General features: G+C 36.5%; 1 protein-coding gene across 11 annotated transcripts in view; it reads right to left on the bottom strand.

Annotated features, from left to right (window-relative positions):
* The window catches only part of ARHGAP12 (Rho GTPase activating protein 12), a 133,325-nt gene that overhangs the window by 99,410 nt on the left and 16,032 nt on the right, over nt 1-17,883 (bottom strand). For 10 of the 11 annotated variants that reach the window (XM_088789599.1, XM_019731496.3, XM_019731493.3 and 7 more), the window contains exon 3: nt 17,007-17,755. In XM_088789599.1, coding sequence (XP_088645725.1) covers nt 17,007-17,684 — 678 coding nt within the window. In that variant the 5' untranslated portion in view covers nt 17,685-17,755. Of the gene's footprint in view, nt 1-17,006; nt 17,756-17,883 lie in introns of those variants that run through there. The other variant, XM_088789605.1, reaches the window with a different exon arrangement.

Consider the following 17,883-nt stretch of genomic DNA (forward strand, 5'->3'; position numbering starts at 1 on the left):
CTCAAACTTCTTGGTCCCAGAGTTCTTTTTACACTATTAAAAATTACTTGGGACACCAAAGAACTTTTTCGTTCATGTCAGTTATCTACTGTATTTAGTATTTGATATTTAGTACTCAAAATTAAAACTAAGAAATTTTAAAATTATTTATGAAATTCATTTAAAAATAATAAACATGTTAACATAAGTATGTATTTATGAAAAATGATAGTCTCCCCCTAAAAAATATTCGTGAGAAAAAAGGCATCGTTTTATATTTACATTCTAATCTCTTCATTGTCTGGATTCTCATGTTGTTTTGGTTGAAGTACATAAAGAAAAAATGGCCTTATACAGATATGCAGATGGAAAAGGGAGAAGGCTTTTCCGATAAGTATGGACATTCGTCTCTGACATTCCACCCAAACTTGAGTGGTAGTTTCTTAAAGATCAGCTACAATGTGGAACCTAAAATCATATCAATTAACTATTTGTACTTTGTCACATTACATTCATTGGTCTACCTTGTCTTCAAATGACTTTTGTACCCATCATGCATTGGTCATTTGAAAAATATTAATTCACTGAGTTATGCTTATCTTCCAAATGTTGAAACATTTCATTATACAATATCAAAAACAAAAGAAACCCAAATATCACCACTGCTTTCATCAGAAAAGTCTTGAGATTGAGCAGCTGTAAGCTGATGGTAGCAGATACAAGTTTTCAAAATTTGAATTTTCACTTGAAAGCTTTAATTTTATCGTTTGCAACAAAAAAAAATCAATTGTTTCCCTAAGAGTGATGGGCTTCCTTTGTTCATTTTAGACAAAATATCTAACAAATACCCTAGTATGAATAACCACTTTGTCAGTCATTCTTTCAAATAATTGGTATTCCATGAAAAAAAAAATGACTAGCTCAACTGAACTTAAACAAAAATGTCTAAATTTCCATAGAATTATTTTAAATATTTTTTAAAATGTAAAGTACTCCCGATTTTGTAAACTGAGACTATGAAGTTGTTTCTGCAATGTAAAAAGAAAGTTATCTCTACCTACCTACAAAGCAGTTGTGAGGCTACCATATACCATGTTTCCCCGAAAATAAGACCTAGCTGCCAATCAGCTCTAATGAGTCTTTTGGAGCAAACTTTAATATAAGACCCGGTATTATATACATATCATATCATATCATATTATAAGACTGGGTCTTATATTATAGTAAAATAAGACCGGGTTTTGTATTCATTTTTGCTCCAAAAGACGCATTAGAGCTGAATGTCCGGCTAGGTCTTATTTTCAGGGAAACACGGTATGTAAGCATCTACTCTAGTGCTTGACATACTAAAGATGCTCAGCAATAGTTAGTTCCTTTCACCCTCTTCTCTCTCGCTATAATGTTGGTTATTTTAATGAATCCCCTCTGGATTTTTTTGTTTTTCTATCTCTCATTAAAAACCAAGTTGTCATCTACTTTCCAATCACTTTTAAGTTACTCTGTTTTTCTGCTGAGACAGAAAAACAGATAAATAAGTAGTATTCAACCACAGGTAACCAAAGAGGGCTTCAGAAAACAAGTATTTTGTAGAAAGGCCGAGACACAAATTTCTCTGGTTTAGAAGTCTATTTCTGCACTTCTTCCTTTAATGTACAAAGTTACATTCATGATTTTCCAGAAATCTGAGATCAAATGTTATTATACCACACTTCAAAATAATTGTTGTGATGATATTATTTTAGTCATTCTGAGCTTAAACCATCTGTCTGGCATTTAGTGAGGCAACTGCTAAAGATATTCTATGCATACAAATGAGATTTTTCTCAACAAAAATGTAAAAATGTTTCTACATCTGTTGTTTCTGTTAGTATGTCACCTAGATTTGCAAATTCTTTCCTAGCACAAAAACAGGGTGAAAACATAGAACACTTTTAATGTACACATTTTTTTAATGACTCTATTAAGATTCTATCATCTTTTCAACCATCTTCTCTATTGCTACTCTACTATAATCATACAATTATACGTGTGTATATATGCATATACATATGTACGTCGAGAGAGAAATTTCCAATACCTCCAGTCAACTGACACTGTGACTTTAATCTTTAAATATAATGTCTAAGACTTTTTGAAATCAAAGGCTGAAATATTCGTGCATTTAAGTCTATCAGAATCCAGCCATAAATGTGAAGAAATTTATATGCAAACTACCTTACACAGTATCCAAGAATTCTGAAACATAAAGAATACATTCATTCCATATTCCAAAATATAGATATATCTCAATGTATACCAAATAATGTATATGAACATTTATTGTTTCTGACTGCCTAGTATTCCCCCTTTTTTTCAGATATTAGTACCACCACCATTCCTTCTGTTGGTTAGCTGCCCTCGCCCAAATGATGTGATTCTGATGGGACTGCCAATCATACTACCCTGCACAATTCACACCTTGTGAAGGGATGGGCACAAAATATAGTTCTGACAAATCAGAGTGCTCAATCTACCTACCAGAGTAATGGCCCAGAGATGAGCACAAGACTTAATTAAGCAAGGTTGGAATGTCCCTGAAAAGGATTTTAAATGTTTATATTATATATATACATATGTGTGTATATATGTGTGTGTGTATACACACAAATATAAATATAAATATACATACATATATAGAGGGGGGGGAGGGGAGAGAATGTTATTGAATTGGCTCACGCAATTGTGCAGGCTTGGCAAGTACAAAGCCTGCAGGGTAGGCTGGCAGGCTGGAGACCAAGCAAAGATTTGCAGTTCGAGTTCAAAAGCAGTCTGCTGGCAGAATTCCTTCTTCCTAACAGGAGGTTCTATTCTGTTCCAGTCTCAGTATATATAAAACTTCTCTGTCCCAGTCTCGTATATATAAAAATCGGTCTTCACTATACAGATTATTTACTACATTATTTGTTGTCCAAAGTTTCCTAGCAGAAACAGGACACAATCTCTGGCTTTAAAGACTACAATCTGAAAAGAACAAGACATGCACAAAGGGACTATTACTATGCTATTCCAATTTTATAGCACATCAAACTCCTCTCTACGTGACGTCTGGACCTTGAAGGCTTCCTCCGCTGACCTGGAATCAGCACAGGAATGCATCCTGGAAGCTCTCCCTCGCCACACAGCACCTGGTGCCCATGACCGACCTGGTAGAGAAGAGGTGTAACGTGGGCAGACCGAGAGGCTCCATGTCAGAAAAACAGGATACGGTGGACAGCTGCTCCTCTGTCTGCCTGACACATCTCCCTACCCAGCCAACAGCACACCTACTACTCCTGGGGCGGGGGGGCGGGGGCTGTTGGTTGTCAAATACCAACTATGCCATTTGGGGAGGGGCCAATCCTACCCCTGGCCTTAGTGTAAGCATATCCTCAAGCGAAGCCAGATTCTTTCGCCAAGACTTTCTGAATTACAACTAAGGGAAGAAAAATAAATCTCTACCAGAAAAACTAAGAATGTGATCATAGCGGTTGCCAGCCCCCTGTGTACAGCCATATGGAAGAAGTCTGGAATCCTGGAGAGAGAATTAGAGATGAGAGATAGAAGAGATAAAAGCAATCTTGACAGCAAGCCAGGCCCTAGTTCCCATCAACCCTAACGCCTAGATGAATAAACCCTTTCCATAGTTTGGTTCCATGAGCCAACAAATTCCCTTTTGCTTAAACTAGTCACAGTTGGGTTGCTACCACTTACAACTAAGTTCTGACTAATACACAGGGATTGAAGCAGAAAATGGTAAAGAAATGTAAAATAAAATAAAGCCACATGTATCTAGGAATAATGAGGTAGACGACAGGTAGAGTTTAGAATAAATGTAAAAAGGGACCAACTTTTTACCTTTTTGTCTCAGAAAAGGAAAAGGTGACAAAAGGGTCTGGAAAGAGGTGAAAGGGGGTGGACATAAGGAGTTTTATGTGAACAGTGAGCCCAATGAAACTGTTATCTATGAATACACATGTAGTCATTTCTTGGAAAGATGGTCTCTGGCTTTCACTAGATCCTCAAAAAGGTCACAACCATACAATAAAGAAGCAAGGGGCCTGATAATGAGATCTATGCTAAAATAAAGCAGGCTCTTTGTTACAGAAGCAAGTAGGGATAGATAATAAAGTATTTGCTTTCTAACATCAACAGCTACTGAGAAAACACCCCCAGCAATTATAACCAGGTGTGCTTTTCCTAGAGAACGTAAGGTGTGTCAATAAGATCAGTCATCCAGTCATCCTAAAAGATTTCACTCAATTTTGCCTTCAGGTTTGACCCAAGTGTAATTTCAAGTCGATCTAGCTCCTCTCTCAAATTTCCATCTACCTAGACATTTATGCCTAAATTTCCTTAAAGGAGATTTATCAATTTTTACTGCACAATTACTTTGCCCAAAACTTTAAGAATCTGGGTTTCTGGATGTCTTGAAATTATAGCAAAACGTGGTGCACGTGTGCATTTCCTGAGAAAGGAGTTTGCATTTTTCATCAAATTCTAATAGTTCTGTGACCTTCTGAATATGTAAGTGATCATCATCCGAATAAAACAAAATTAAAAAATATATATTATTCTTTCCTGTTTTGATTTAGTAGAAAGATTTGACAACAAGATGATCTTTGAAAGTAGAAACAGAAGATGGAATTTCCCAGCTGTTACTCGAGTAAAATACAAAGAAAGAAAAGTTTAAGGACATTAAAACAGTTTAAAAATTTCACAATTTTGCCTAAATGTGATTCTCTTTATTTACAGTGGTGTTTAGGTTGATTATAAAATACAAAGTCAAACTTGTTATACCACACACACACACACACACACACACACACAAAGCACTGTTGATTTTGTCACTCCTGGAGGTTTCACTAATTAAAATATTACCAAAGTAAGATTCAATTTCAATACAACCAACTCTCCATTACGTGGAGTTGATCATTTTTGTGAATTGTTAAAATCCCTTTTCTTTCCTTCTTACTACTGTTTAGTACTCTATAGGCTCAAAGCAAAGGATCCTCAAGAGAATGGAATGGAACTAAAATGCCAATCAATCAATATTACTACTTTCAATTAAGTAGTTCTCTCTGCCAACCATGAGATCATCTTTCTGAAATCAGGCAGTGATACTGCTCCAGTTTCTGTGCAAAAAAGTGTAACACACACCAATTCTACCAGTAATAATTATCAAGAGTGATACAAAGCTCACCTCTACACTCAAATAAGTAAAGGTGCTGCTTTCTACTTTCTAAAAGTGTTTTTAAATAATTTTGAAAATTGTTTAAAAATCCAGGAACCACTTACAATTTTTATCTCTTATGATTAAAGGTCTAAGAAAGATTTTAGTTTATATACTTATTATATATGTGTGTATGTGTGCACATATTATATACACCATACAGAGGATGCCTATCAACAGAGGATGGTGCATATAATATATATATACACATTTTAAGATAACATCTCTCTTAAAATGTGTACACTTTTTGGCAACCCCAGTATATACTGAAAACATCAAATTTTAAAAAATATATGGGATCTTAAAGAGCAGTGAGATCCTTACACATACTTGTGACTGGTCACTCTAATCTCTAAGACTGCCTATATCTATATTACTAAGCATGAGGAAAACTAATCTGCTGCTAGGGGCCTCCTTTTGTGCCAGGTACGCAGGTAATTTCATGCACAGAATTTCATTGAAATCCAACAATTCTCAGTTCAAAAGAGGTGAGAAAATTGAGGCACAAAGATTTAAGTGACTAGCCCGTGGTCATACAACTAAAGTAGCAGCAGATTTCAAATCTCAAAATCACATCTGTCCTAACTCAAGTTCAAACACCACATTGTCCTAAATAAAAAAAAAATAAAATAAACAATACCAGTGACCAAGAGACAATTCCAACTGTTTTTTAAGTAAGGCACTGGAACATCACCCACATTTTATCAAAAAAGAAAACAAGTATGTTATAAATATTAAGGATTAGGTTTTCAGACAAGTTCACCAAAACTTATTCAAGCCTCTAGATAGCAGAACTCATCAGTACTAAAGAAAGAGGGAGTCGCCAAATCTCCCAAAATTCCTAATTTCAGAACTGGTCTAGGCAATAAAGGAATTAAATAGGAAATTTCTGGTGAGTCTGAGCAGGTGACAAAGCAGCATTTCAAAAAACGTTAAGAGAGCTAGGCAAGGATTTCACTGGTTCCAACAGTACAGAAGGAGAACGACTTAACAAAAAGACCTATCAACAGTGAGCAAGGATTTGGATGAAAGGGGACATTATTAGTTGTTGCTATACAAAGTTAATTTATATCTGTTTTTAGATTCAGCAGACTGGATATGACTGGGGGGAAAAAAATCAATGACCTTGAAAATACGTCAACAGAAACTTCCCAAACTGAGAGCAAAATAGAAAAAAAAAAAAAAAACCTTTACAAAGGTATACCAAATGCCAACTGCAGAAAACCAAAGATGAAGAGAAAAATCTTGAAAGGAAAGGAACCAGACAAAAAAAAACACCTTAACAACTGAAGAACAAGAATAACAAACAGTATGTGTCTCATCAGCAACCATGCAAACCATGGAAACAAAACCACACAAGCAGAAAATATTTTACCCACTTTGGATAAAACATTTTAAGTGTTGAGAGGGGAAAAAAATCACCAACAAGCACTCTATATGCAAAGAAGTTATGAATCAAAATGAAGCAGAAATAAACACTTTCTTGAACAAAACAGGAATTCAGCACTACCAGACCTTCCCTGAAAGAAATAAGATGGCATTACTTTCCAAATTGATCTACAGACTTTTAAGACAATCCCTATCAGAATCCCAGCTGGTTTCTTTGTAGAAAGCTGATTATAAAATTCATATGGAATTACAAAGGAGCCAGAATAGACAAAACACTCTTAAAAAAGAATAAGTAGAAGAAATAACACTTTTCAGTATCTAAACTTACTTCAAAGCAACAGTGATCTAGATAGTCTCGTACAAGCATAAGTATAGACATATATATTAATGGAATAAATTGAGAGTCTAGAAATAATCCCCTATATCTATGGTCAACTAATTTCCAACAAAGGTGCCAAAACCATTCAATGAGGTACAAAATAGTCACAGGGATGTAAAGTACAGCTTGGGAAACACAGACAATAATATTGTAATAGTTGTATATGGTGTCAGGTGGGTGCATGACTTATGGGGGAATCACTCTGTAAGTTATATAAATGTCTAACTACTATGCTGTACACTTGAAGCTAATATTCAATGTCAACTGTAAAAAAAAAATGAAGTTGGACCCCTCCTTCACACCATACATAAAAACTTAAAATGGATCAAAATTAAATGTAAGAGCTAAAACAATAAATTTGCTGGGAAAAAATACAAGACTAAATCTTCATGACGTCACGTTTGGCAATGGAGTCTTAGAAATGACACCAAAAGCATGAAAACCATGAGCAACAAAACAAAAATTTAGATCAGTTGGACTTCATCAAAATTAAAAGCTGCACTTAAAAAGACATTGTCCAAAAAATGAGAAGACAACCCACAGAATGGGAGAAAATATTTACAAACCATGTATTTGATAAGGGACCTCTATCTAAACTACATAAAGAATTCTTCCATCTCAATAATAGCCCAACTTAAAATGGACAAAAGATACGAACAGACATTTCTCCATGAAGATAGTCAAAGAACACATGGAAAGACACTCAACATCATTAGTCACGAGGGAAATGCAGATCAAAGCCATAATGTGATACCACTCCACACCCACTAGCGCAGCTATAATCTAAAAGTCGGATACTAACAAATACTGGCAAGGATGTGGAGAAATTAGAACCCTTGTACATTGCTAGTGGGAAAATGGTGCAACCAGTTTGGAAAACAGTTTGGCAGTTTCACAGTTAAACACAGAGTTACCCTAGGACCCAGCAATTCCACTCCTAGGTAACCACCCAAGAGGAAAAAAAGCACATAGCCACATAAAAACTTGTACACAAGTGTTAATAACAGTGTTATTCATTCATACTAGCAAAAAGGTAGAAACAACCAAAATGTCGAACAAATGATGGGTGGATGGATAAACAACAGATTATTATTCTGCTATATGAAGGAATGAAGTGATACAGGCTACAACATGGATGAATCCTGAAAAGTGATAGAAGTCAGTCACAAAAGACCACATATTATATGATTCCACTAAACTGAAATGTCCAGACTAGGAAATTTTATTGAAACAGAAATTAGATTCAGGGTTGCTTGGAGCAAAGAGGATATAGGAATAGTGGGGTGATAGCTAAAGGATACAGAAAATGACAAAGCTCTGACAGAAGAAATCAAAAGCAAGTCTAAATAAATGAACACATTTCCTTGGCTGTGTTTTAGGAGACTCAATAGTGTTAAGATGTCAGTTCTTCCCAGTTGGATCTATAGTTTCAATACAATTCCAATCAAAATCCCAAGAACTATTTTATAGATATCAACACTGAATCTAAACTTTATGTGGAAAGGCAAAAGACCTAGAATAGTCAACACAATACTGAAGAACAACAAAGTTGGAAGACGCACACATTACCTAGATTCAACACTAACTATAAAAATTACATTAATCCACACAATACGGTATTTGCAAAAGACTGCCACACAGATCAGTGGAACAGAATGGAGCCCAGAAATATACCCACACAAATAGTCAACACTGTTTACAAAGGAACAAAGGCAATTCAAGAGAGAAAGTCTTTCAACAAATGGTGAGGAACAATTGAACATATATATGCAAAAATAAATAAACCTAGAAAAAGACCTTTCACAAAAATTAACTCAAAATGGATCATAGACCTAAATGTAAAATGCAAAACTATAAAAACTCTAGAACTCAAAGAAAATCTAGGTGATCTTGGATTTGGCAATGAGTGTTTAGATACAATAGTAAAATCATGATCCATAACAAAAATAAGATTTGTACTTTCTTAAAATAAAAAATTCAGCTCTGTGAAAGTTATTGTTAAGAGAATGAAAAGGCGAGCTACAGACTGGGAGAAAATATTCATAAAATGTACATCTAATAAAGGATCTGTATCTAAAACATACAGAAATTCTCATTTACTGCTATTGGGAATGCAAAATGGTATGGCCACTTGGAAAGACAAGTTTAGCAGTTTCTCACAAAGGTAAACAGTCTTACCATGCCATTCAGCAATCTTTAGTATTTACCCAAGGTCTTACCCAACAGATCCGAAATTTATGTCTACACAAAACCTGCATGCAAATATTTATAGCAGTTTTATTCATCACTGCCATAAAACCAGACACAACCAAGATGTCCTTCAATAGATACAGATAAACAAACTGTGGTACATCCCTGTAATCGGTTAGTCAGCTATGAAAGAAACGAGCTATAACGCCATGAAAAGGTATGGGTGAATCTTAAGTACATACTGCTAAGTGAAAGAAGACAATTTGCAAAGGCTACCTAAGGTATGATTCCAATGTCTTTTAGACATTCTGGAAAAGACAAAACTTACAGAGAGAGTAAAAGGATGAGTAGTTGCCACGAGAAGGAGAGGAGAGTAGGGGAGGGAGGATGAACAGCTGAAGCACAGGGTTTAGGGCAGTGAAACTATTCTGTATGATATTATAATTGTGCATAAACAATACTATTCATTTGTCAACACCCACTGAACACTACAGCACAAAGAGCAAACCTTGATGTACACAGTATTTTTTTTAATGTAGGAATTCGAGGTAGGTTGGGAATCTCAGAATAGAATGCAGAGTACGACCCAAAAATAAAAAAATAAAAACTTTATTACAAACGTATAAAACAACTTCACTAAACCAGGTGGGGAGAAAAAAGTGATGCTCAAAGAAACTGAAAACGAGTGGAGTCTGTAAAACTGAAAACGAAAAACTGAACATGAAGCACTATATTCTAGCTGATCAAGCTGCATTCCACGAGGGTGCAAGTTAACATTTCTAAGACTCCTATGCATACATACTGGAACTGAACAATTATGCAAATGATGGTGGATGGTACGAGCTACACTTCTCAATGTTGGAGTGAAAGTTTATAGATAAGCAATGATCCATGCAGTAACAGATTAGCTGAAAACATCAAAATGAACTCATGTTTAGCTTAACACAGATGCAGATGGTTATACATGGAAATATTTATAGATACATGTATGTACATAGATTAGCATACCAATGTGGATTTCCTTGCTGTGTCACCTAAGGACTAGAAACAATGACAATGACATTGAGTAGTAATGAGCACACCTAGCACCCAGATACTGGTTTCCAATAATATTATCCGATTAAGAGAAGCAGGACTCCTTGGAGAAATGGTTGATTCTAGGACCGGGGCAGAAAATACAGAAGATTAGCATGGAGCATCTATCTTGTAGAGCCAGAAAGTAAGATTCTTTCAACACCTGAAAGACTCTCCAATGGCCAAACCTGAAATAACCGAGCAGCAAAGCATAGTAGTACTGAATTATAATACAAGGTACATTAAAAAAAAATCCTATCAGTTCATACAGTTATAAATAAATGACTGAATAAATGGTGTAAAAGATATAAACCTCCCATACAAAATAATTCCAAAGAATTTATGTAGAAACTACACCCTCAGTCAGGTGAGGTGTAAATCCCCACTTCTTAAGTATGCACCTGACCCATACAGCTCCAAACTGTCAAGGTCATTAATAAACAAGGAAAGTCTGAGAAACTATCAAAGCCAAGAGGAGCCTAAGGAGATACAACCACTAAACGTAATGTGATATCCTGAAAGAGATCCTTGAAAAAGGTCATTAGGTAAAAACTAAGGAAATCTGAATAAAGTATGTACTTAGTTAATAATAATGTTATCAATATTGATTCATTAATTTTGACAAATGAATCATACTAATATAAGATATTAATAATATGGAAAACTGGGTGTGGGGTACATAGAATTCTCCGTACTTTCTTCACGATATTTCTGTAAGTCTAAAAGTGTTCTAAAAAAGAAAGTTCATTAAAAATAAGAATAAATCAATTGTATTTCTCTACCAGCAATGAATACCCGAATGCCAAAATTAAAAACACAACACCATTTACAATAGCTCCAAAAAACTAAAATACTTAGGTGTAAATCTAACAAAACCATACATGACTTATGCTGAAACCACAAAATGCTGAAGAAAGAAATCACAAAGGATAGAGAATCTAAAAAACTTGAGAGACATACAATATACGTGGATTGGAAGACTCCACACAGTAAAGATGTCCTATTTCTCCTAAATGACATACAGGTTAATGCAATTCCTATCGAAATCCCAGCAAGGTGTTTTGTGGCTGTAGATCAGATTATTCTAAAATTTTTGAGGAAGAGCAAAGGAACTGAAATAGCTCTTAGTTTCCTGTGGCTGCTGTAACAACTTACTACAAACAGTGGCTTAAAACAACAAAAATTTCCTCCCTCACAGTTCTGGAGGCCAGAAGTCCAAGATCAATTACTACTGGGCTGAAATCAATGTGTGGGCTGCGCTCCCTCCACCGGCTCGAGGAGAAGATTCATGCTTTGCCTGGTCTAGCTGCTGGTGGCTGCCAGCATTCCTCGGCTTGCGGCTGCATCGCTCCAGCATCCTCCAATCTATCTCTGTTCCATCTTCACACAGCCTCCTTCTGTGTGTGGGGGGCCCCCTCTGCCTCTCTAAGGACATCTGTGATTGCATGCAGGGTCCAGCATCATGTCATCTCAAAACCCTTCACTTAATCGTATCTGTGAAGACTTTCTTCCCCAACATGGTAACAGTTACACATTCCAGGGATTAGGACCTCATACCTTTGGTGGACATTATTCAGCCTACTATAATAGCTACAACAAGCCTGAAAAAGAATAAAGTGGGAGGACTCAATCTACCCAATTTCAAGACTTGTTATATAGCTACATTAACCAAGGCTGTATGGTATTAGAGAAGGAACATTAGAGAATGAAACAGAACAGATGGCCCAGAAATAGACCCACAAATATGACCAACTGATTTTTGACAAAGGTGTAAAAGCAATTTATTATAGAAAAGACAGCCTTTTCAAGAAATGGTACTGTAATAATTAGATATCCATGGGCCCAAAAAAAAACAAAAAAAAAAAACACCTTGATTTAACCTCACACCTTATACAAAAATCAAACTCAAAATGGATCACAGATTCAAATGTAAAACTATAAACTTTTAGGAAAAAAGAACAGGAGGGAAATATTTAGGATCTAGGCCTACTGTGATAGTTAATTTTATATGTTAACTCAGCTGGGCCAGATATTTGGTGGAACATTAATCTGGTTAGTTCTGTGAGGGTGTTTCTGGATACAATTAACACTTAAATCAGTGGACTGAGTAAATCAGATTGTCCCTCCCCCCGCTATAATGCGGATGAGCCTCATCCAATCAATTAAAGGTCTGAATAGAACAAAACAGTGACCGCCCCCGTGCAAGAATAAATTCTTCCAGCAAACAACCTTCATATTTGAACTTCAACACTGGCTCTTCCCTGAGTGTCTCCAGCATATTATCCTACCCTGCAGATTCTGAACTTCCCAGCCTTTAGAATCCCGTAAATCAATCCTTCAAAATCAATCTCAATCTCTCTCTCTCTCTCTCTCTCTCTCTCTCTCTCTCTCTCTCTCTCTCTCTCACACACACACACACACACCACACACACTACTGTTTCTGCTTCCCTGGAGAACCCTGACGAATACAGCTTATACAATGAGTTCTCAGACTTGACACAAAAGCATGATCCATAAAAGGAAAAATTAATAAATTGGACTTCACCAAAATTAAAAGCTTTTGCTCTACAAAAGAACCTGCTAAGAGGACAAAAAGACAACCTACACATTAGGAGAAAGTATCTGTAAACCATGTATCTGACAAATGACTGGTATCTAGACTATATAAAGAACACTCCAAACTCAACTATACAAAAACCAACAATTAGAAAATGGGCAAAAGACATGAAGAGATATTTCAATGAAAAGGATCTATTGATGGCAAGCACATGAAAGTATGTTCAATTCAACATCATTAGTCACTGGGGAAATGCAAATTAAAATCACACCCATCAGAATGGCTCAAATAAAAAATAGTGACAACACCAAATGCTGGTAAGTATGCAGAGAAACCGGATCACAAACAGTTGGCAAGAATGTAAACTGGTACAGCCACTCTAGAAAACAGTTTGGCTGCTTCTTGAAAAATTAAACATGCAACTACCATACCATCAGCAATTATACTCATGGGCATTTATGCCAGAGAAATAAAAAGTTACGTTCACACAAAAATCTGAGCAGAAATGCTTATATATAACAGCTTTGTTTGCAACACCCAAACCCCGAAAACCAGATGTTCTTCAATAAATGCGTGAACGGTAAAACAAAGGATGCACCACAGAATAGTCAGCAACGGAAAGAACGCGACACTCACAACAACTTGGATCAATCTCCAGAGAATTCTGCTGAGTGAAAAAGCCATTCCCAAGAGGTTACACAGCACATGATTGCATTTAGATGACATTCTTGAAATGATAAAATTTTTTAAATGGATAAAACTTTTAAATTTTTTAAAATGTATTACTGGTGACCAGGGATTAAAGAGGGTTGGGGTCGGAGGGAAGTGAGTGTGTACAAAAGGGAACCGTACAGGATCCCTGTGGTGATGCAAATGCTCAGTACCTTGACTGTACCAATGTCAAGATTCTGACTGTGCTATGACAGCTTTGCAAGATGTTCCCACTAGAGGTAACTAGATACAGGATACAGGGAAACTCTTCATATTACAGTGGTACCTCGGTTTTCTAATGTAATCCATTCCGGAAGTCCGTTCGAGTTCTGAAACGTTCAAAAACCAAGGCACGGTTTCCCCAAAGAAAGTAATGCAAAATTGATTAATCCGTTCCAGACCTTTAAAATCAACCCCTAAAACTGCAAAATTAGCATGAATTTTGCTATCTAATGATATCATAGATCCATAAAATTTACGGTGTTCATAAACCAAAATGTTTGTCAACGGAGACGTTCAAAAACCGAGGTACCACTGTATTTCTTACAACTGCTTATAAATCTACAATTATTTCAAAATGAAAAGTTTAACTAAAGACTGATCAATGGTAATATGTCAGAAAAATTAAAATCTCCTAGCAGAGACACAGGAGGGTGGGGTATGGATACTGACTAGGAAGGAGCTCACAGTTGTTGACAGAGGTGTATGCATAAGTACAAGCTGGACATTTAAGATTAGTGCAATTTACACAATTGGTTATATGCTATGCCTCAATCAAAGAATTATTTTAAATTGCCTTTTGATTAATATTGTTCTGCAATAATGGTATTGATTGTGTATAAAATTGTTTTTAATTTGTGTGTGAATTTATCAACAATTAAACTGTGAGCACCTTTTAGCAGAAGCCGTTTAGGTGGAGCCAGAAGACACTAGAACAGGTTAAGGAATGAGTGGGAAATGAGGAAATGCAGAGAGGCAAATATATGCAACCCTTTCCAGAAGCTGCCAGTCAAGTGAAAGGGTGATATGTGATACTCAGAGGGGAAGGTATTGTTGAAAAGCTTTACTAAAATGGGGGAAATGAGCAAATCTGAATGCTGATGAAAAAAACTTGGTAAATAATAAGTCCAAAGCTATCTGAGCACAATGCTATATAATCTTCAGCAAAAGGCTGGGGAAGAAAGGAGGAAGCAAATATAAAGAGACGGCCCCTGGATGGGAGACAACGCTCGCACTGCGCTGGGGGAAGATGAGTGCTGGCTCAGGTGTGCTTACAGATTTGATGGTGGGAACAATAACAGCAACAGTAAGAATGACATATGAGACACACGGAAGTAATAATGACAGCTATGATTTACTGAACACTTACTGTGATAGCCAAACCCCAAGACGGCCCCCAATGACCTTCTATCCTGATGTTTACACCCAGTATGGTCTCCCACACACACACACAGAATAGGGCCGCACTGTATAATCAGTAAGACATGACAGCATGCATCTTCCAAGATTTGGGGAAAAAAAAAAGGCAATGAAGCTTCTACCTTGTTCTCTCTTGGATTGCTCACTCTGGGGGAAAGCTCGGCACACCGTGCTAGCATCTGTGAAGACGCCCAACTAGCACCACGTGAGTGAGCCGTCCTGGAAGCCGCCCCTCCAGCGCCAGTAAGCCTGACGGCTGTAACCTCATGAGAGACCCAGTCTTTAAAACTACCCGACTAAGCTGCTTCTGAATTACTGACCCACAGAAACAGTGAGAGAATCAATGTGCACTGTTTTGAGCCACTAGACGTTGGGGTAGTTCATTAAGCAGCAATAGATACCGAAAAGACTTACGTGCCAGGCACAGTTCTAAGCATATTAGGGATAGTAACCCACTTAATCCTCAACAACCATATGATCCCCGTTTTAAGATGAGAAAACTGAGACACAGAGAAGTAATTTGTCCCAATTATCACACAGTTGGTGTGTGATTAAATGATGGAAACCATCAAGTGAACCTTTATGAATTTCAGATTCAAATCGAAAGCCAACACTAACACCGGCCGTGCGTGCAGTACAGCCTCTTCAGAGCTGAAACCGGTTCCATCCCATGGCTTTTATTTTTGCTGATCAGAGAGCAGGAAAAAGCAGGTGAATCGAGAACTGAAGAAAATGGGAAAGCTTTGAACAGTTGCCATGAAGAGTAAAGAAGAGGACAGGCCAGAGCAATCTAACGGGATTTCCAAACAGTGGGAGTTAAGGGCCCAGCAGAGGTTAGGGCCCATGACCTTGCAAGCCATGGACTGACCGTAATGAAGCGAACACAGGCTGGCTAGTGTACCTAAATAAAAACCATAAATTTGATGTGTGAAACAGTAGTGATGGCTAGATGGACGAGAAAGCACATGTCTTTCCCAAATCCCACTAGCTCAGTAAGAAGCCATGTCTAAAAAATTTCCAAGAAACACTATATATTCCATGTCAAAGTAGCACATAAAAACTAAAGAAAAGAAAGCCCACTAAGACGAATGATGACAAACTGATTATGCTACTTCATGTTACTATCTTGATCTCAAACATCTTAAGTTTTTCTAGAGAACTTTCCCTTTTTCCAATTTCCATTCAAAATGTCACAAGAAAAATTAAAAACCTGTAAAAGGAACACACTAGTTCCATTGCAATCAGACCATACCTAAGAGCAGCCTCACAATTATTTACTGATTTAACTTGATGAATAAATATTACAACAGAGCTTTAAGTCAAAAATTTATCAAGTTCACTTAAAGTTGGACTTTTCCAAATACATTTAAGTTCCAATTTCATGCACATGCTTTTAAAATTACTTCACTTTACCTAATAAACGAATCTCGAAATAAAATTAGGTAAGAAAAAGTCAAAAACCAAACCATACACACATAAAATTTTTTGCAGGCAATGAAATTAAGTGTGGATACTTAGACACTTAAGATACAGAAATGCATAAATGGAGGAAAAGGGTTGTGAGCTCTGTATTTTTCTCAATATTCAAGGTTCACAAAGAAGTTTCAAAAAACAAGAGTTAGCAGTTAATATTCCAGTGACATCTTTCCTCATATATCCATTATTACCTCGAGACTTATTGGAAACAAGTCAAAATGGGTACTGCTAGAAAACAAACTTTTTCTAGTAAAAGAAATATCACTGGGTAAATTAAGTAAGTCCTTTCTACCCTATGAATAATCAATAAAGAGAAAACAAATTTTTTTTCCACACCGAAAGTAGTGCTTAGTCCTATAAAGGTAAAAAAGAATTATGGAAACCATAAAGTGAACCTTTATGAACCCCACACGTTATTTCACATATTATCTACATCTTTAAATCAAGATAGAACCCATGTATTCTGAAAACATAAAGTAAAATAAACAATTCTTAACTCTTACAAAGACCTTTTTTAGTACAAATAAAATCTACAGTATCTTTATTAAGGTTCAAATGTTTCATTGTTCTACTTTTAATCTTACCCTTATCTGTTCGGTGGAGCTGCTGCTAAGTTCATCACCAGACTCAGAATCCTGATGTATCCTTTCTGAGCCTTCTCCTGCTGAATCACAGGACTGTTCCTGGGAGAAGCTAGTTTTCTCTATGTCCAAGAACTCAGGACCGGGAAAGTGACCAAATAAGCGCGTCCTATTTTGGCCGGAAACTTTAGGAGAATGTGAGTCACTGTTAAACTTGCCATTATTATGGGTCAGGTCCAGGCTTAGGTTGAGGGTCTGACTTGGATTATAATTGGGTCCAAAATTCTGATTGGCATCACGAATAAGACCTGTTCCTTGAACAGACGACGATGGCTTTCCAAAACTTGAAAGCTCAGGCAATTTGTTCACATTTTCTGCTGATCTCTGGAGATGCAGACTCTGCATCATTTTCACAGAATTATTTGGCGGTCCAGCCGCCTGCTTCACAGGCGGCATGAGAGCTTTGCGGGTGACTTCCTTAACGTACTGGGCTGGCACATAAAACGCTTTGGAGTTCTCATCTGGTTTGACTTGCCACCAGTCATCATTGGTCTTTTTCACCAAGATGTATCGTTCTCCTTGTTTGATCACAATCTTTCTGTCCTTTGCTTCATATTCGTAATCATATTCCACTTCAATATACACTTGTCCTGGAACAATCTTGCCACTTCTGTCAGCCATTTTTATTCAATAATATTCACCTCTCAAGAAGGATGGTAAGCCACATTATGGCTTTATGGCTTGTTGGATAGCTATTTTTATTTAAATGGAGGAATAGAATGAAGAAAAAGGTTAATTAACATAGTCTGAATTTTTTATATTTTCACAAGCATCACATAATATAAGCCATCTAAATCTCAAACTCAGAAAGTAAACATGT

This window comes from Rhinolophus sinicus, chromosome 1 (genome assembly GCF_057876585.1).
Source record: "Rhinolophus sinicus isolate RSI-liver-muscle chromosome 1, RSI-T2T, whole genome shotgun sequence".
NCBI lineage: Eukaryota > Metazoa > Chordata > Mammalia > Chiroptera > Rhinolophidae > Rhinolophus > Rhinolophus sinicus.